The 3,659-nt window shown below is 55.2% G+C and overlaps 1 protein-coding gene across 6 annotated transcripts in view; it reads left to right on the forward strand.

Annotated features, from left to right (window-relative positions):
• Nucleotides 1-3,659, forward strand: part of TACC1 (transforming acidic coiled-coil containing protein 1) — a 34,373-nt gene that overhangs the window by 29,177 nt on the left and 1,537 nt on the right. For all 6 annotated transcript variants that reach the window (XM_015648684.3, XM_015648680.3, XM_015648681.3 and 3 more), the window contains 5 exons: nucleotides 182-225; nucleotides 317-477; nucleotides 700-806; nucleotides 1,303-1,423; nucleotides 1,868-3,653. In XM_015648684.3, the coding sequence (XP_015504170.1) occupies nucleotides 182-225; nucleotides 317-477; nucleotides 700-806; nucleotides 1,303-1,423; nucleotides 1,868-1,936 (502 nt within the window). In that variant the 3' untranslated portion in view covers nucleotides 1,937-3,653. The remainder of the gene's footprint in view (nucleotides 1-181; nucleotides 226-316; nucleotides 478-699; nucleotides 807-1,302; nucleotides 1,424-1,867; nucleotides 3,654-3,659) is intronic.

Raw genomic sequence — 3,659 nt, forward strand, 5'->3', positions numbered from 1 at the left:
CCCAAACATCTGGTTTGCAGCCCCAACATCTGGGCCCTGTGGCCATGCTCCTTGGGGGTGCAGTGGTGACAGGGCATGGGCCAGCAGGGTCTCCTGTGGGGCAGATTGCTGCCAGCACAGCTGGAGGGCCATGTCCCCAAAATCAGTGACCTCCCACCTGGATTTTTTCTATTCCTCGTAGGAAAATCGTGGCTGAGTATGAAAAGACCATTGCCCAGATGATAGGTAAGGTGCTGCCACCTGGCCAGGTGTGTGGGGCAGGGAGCTGGCTGCCACAGCTCAGTCACTGTGTCCTTGTTGTTTGTTCCCATCCCAGAGGATGAGCAGAGGACAAACATGACGTCTCAGAAGAACCTGCAGCAGCTCACAATGGAAAAGGACCAGGCTCTGGCAGACCTGAACTCAGTGGAGAGGTCCCTGTCAGATCTGTTCAGGAGATATGAAAACCTGAAGGGCGTCCTGGAAGGATTTAAGAAGGTCCTTACCTTGGTTTGCCCTTTCTCCCTGCAGCTCTGGTCCCTGTGCAGTGACACTGCATGTTTCTATGCTGCTGAGCTGGATCAGGGGCTCCAGCATAAAGCAGAAGTTGGTTTTTTTAAAAAAAACCTTATTTCTTACACTCAGAACAGTATCTATCATCTGTCAGAGCAATGTCCTTGTGCCCAGTCCCAATGCAGATGGATGGACTTTCTTTTCCAGAATGAAGAAGCTCTGAAGAAATGTGCTCAGGATTATCTAACCCGTGTCAAGCAAGAAGAGCAGCGGTATCAGGCCCTGAAAGTCCACGCAGAAGAAAAATTAGACAAGTAAGGTCATGCATGAGATTGCTGGGTGCTTCAGGACCTTGTAGGGAAGTGGCTTCATTTGCTCTCCAGCTGGAGCTGAATGATGTGAAAAGCTGCATTTTACAACCTCAGCCTCAAGTGTCTGTGAGCAAGGCAGAGCAAATCCCTGAAAACATTCTCTGATCTCTCCTTATTTATTTTTTAATGGAGAATCCGAGGTGCACGGTCTGTTTATGGTCACCAGGTTCCCATCTTTCAGGGTGTTTGTGGTACAGGAGGGGCTGTGCAGCCCTGGGGCTCAGCTGATGAGCAGGAGCTCACCAGCACACGTAACCCCAGCAGAGGTGGGTGGTGAGCTGGTTTGGCACTCAAAGAGCCGAGTTTCGAACGGGGCAGGAGGAGCTGGATGAGCCCAATTTCCATACGGGCAGACCCCTCTGCTGTGTGCAGGCTCTGCAGGGCCTCAGGCCGTGCCCTGGTGCTCCTGGCTGCACCCTGAGCTGGTCCCTCTGTCCAGGGCCAACGAGGAGATCGCCCAGGTGCGCGCCAAGGCCCGGGCGGAGAGCGCGGCGCTGCACGCGGGGCTGCGCAAGGAGCAGATGAAGGTGGAGTCCCTGGAGAGAGCCCTGCAGCAGAAGGTAACGCTCCTGCCCTCGCCTTCCTGACCCTGCCAGCAGTTCCTGTTGCTGCCCTGAGCATCCTCTTGATGCAGGAGGGAGTCTCCAGATTTCTGGTCCAGAAGGGGTTTTGTGGGTTTGGTTTTTGGGGTATTTTTTTTTGTTTGCTCAGGGTTTTTTTGTGTTTTATGGGGTTGGTTTGGATTTTTTTGGGCAGAATGGGCATCGCTGGCTTAGGTGTGCCTGTTTGCAGAGCTGTGGGCTGGGTTGCTGCAGACCTGACTGGGATGAAGAGGGTGAGCACAGGGCTCCACACAGTGCCTGGATGCACAGAGGAGCTGTTGCAGGGACAGCTGTAGAAGCTGCTGCCCTTTCCCACACACACACGGTGGCAGATCCCACACACAGGGTGTTATCCCCCACCTGTGCCACCACAGGAGTCCCCAAGATCTGCTTTTCTTCCAGAACCAGGAGATTGAGGAGCTGACCAAGATCTGCGATGAGCTGATAGCAAAACTGGGAAAGTCCGACTGAGCCTCAGCACCCCTCGCCCAGCACTCTGCACTTGGCTGCTTTTCTCGTGATGTCGAGCACCTTGCCTTACCCCGGAGTCCCCACAGGAGAGCTCAGGTTCCCAGCCTGGCTGCCAGGCCTGTGGCTCCTGAGCAGAGCCGCTCCTCTCACTCCCCCGTCTGCTTCCCACAGCTCTGGGGCTCTGTGGTCAGCCTGGGCCTGCCTGTCCCTCCCAGGGCCTGCCTGTCCCTCTGTGCCAGTGCCACCTCTCAGGCTGGAGGTGACAGCCTGGGCTCTGTCCCCCTGGGTTGGCTGGGTCTAGTTGTGTCCCCAGCACACTTTGTCACTTACTGTCCTCTCGTGCTCAGCGGGGCAGGTCCAGCCCCGTGCTGGCTCCTGCCCTGGGATGTGGGTGGTGGCAGGGCTGCACTGCTGGCTCTGGCCCTGGGAAAGGGGAGCTGGCCCTGGGAAAGGGGAGCTGGCCCTGGGAAAGGGGAGCTGGCCCTGGGATGGCCGGGCTCTGCTTGGTGGGTGAAGCACAGCACAGCATCTCCCTGTCCCTGTCCCTGTCCTGGTTCAGGCTGTGCCAGCCTCAGAGGAAGGGAGCTGACATCTCTGCATTTGTGCACTTTATGAGCATTTATGGGCACTTGGCTCTCTGCTCACTCCTTCCAGACAGGCACGGTGCTGACACAAGGCACGGCTTGTTCCCCCCTAGAGCACTGAAACAATCACACCTGAGTAACTTCAGTCCTCCCAGGAGAGTCCTGGTGAGGGCAGGCAGGAGGTTTCTGCACCAGGAGGTGTTTGAGAAGCAGGGGAGGTGTTGGTTCTGGAGAGCAGGGACTGCCTGTCCATCCTGGCCGTGGCCATCCTGGCCGTGTCCATCCTGGCCGTGTCCATCCTGGCCGTGGCCATCCTGCCCGTGGCCCCTGCGGGGTTGGGTGACCTCCTGCTGGACACGGGCAGAGCCAGGGCATTGCTGTTGAGTTTCTGTGCCATGGTGAGACCAAGGTTCCATTTCAGAGGCTGCAGGAGGAAGGAGGTGAGCCCTGAGCTGCCTCGTGGCTGCTGCAGTAACTGCAGGGCTGGAGGATTCTTTGCCTTGAATGGATAGATATGAAACAAGGGAAATATTTTCAGTTTGGACTGTTTCCTGCCCAGCCTGTTGAACACTTTCACAAACCTTTTTGCTGCTACCTTTTTCTAACAGAATTGAGCTCTTTTCCTTCTATTTTCTAATTCCCTATGCTGAGCAGGGCGAACACCTGTTTAAGCCAGAGCCATACACTTGATTTTGTTTTATTAGTTATATAATATATAGAGGGTTTATTCTACACTTAAGCAAAGGTGTCAGCAGCCTGCCCCAGCTCCCCTGCTGTTCCCCACTCCCAGTTATCCCAGTAACAGACTGGTCACAGAAGCCAGTGGCTGACACCACTCAAAGCAGTGCACCTGTTGCTTGTGCTGGATATTCACCCTTTGCACGGTGGACAGAAAAGAAAACCCCTCTTTTCCCCTCTCTTTTTCACCCCTTTGACCTCCCCACATGTCCCTGGTGAAAAAGCTTCATTAGAAAATCAAGGACTATTTCTGCTGCCCTTGGGGAGTCAGTGCAGGAAAACCCCTGAGACCAGAGATTTCTTGGGCAGATGGATTTTTCTCTTAGGGAAGCAAAATGCAGCATTGCAAAACCTCAGAGCTGGTTCAGGGCTGGTTCAGGGCTGGTTCAGGGCTGGTTCAG

The sequence above is a fragment of the Parus major genome, chromosome 22 (assembly GCF_001522545.3).
Source record: "Parus major isolate Abel chromosome 22, Parus_major1.1, whole genome shotgun sequence".
In the NCBI taxonomy this organism is placed as follows: Eukaryota; Metazoa; Chordata; class Aves; order Passeriformes; family Paridae; genus Parus; species Parus major.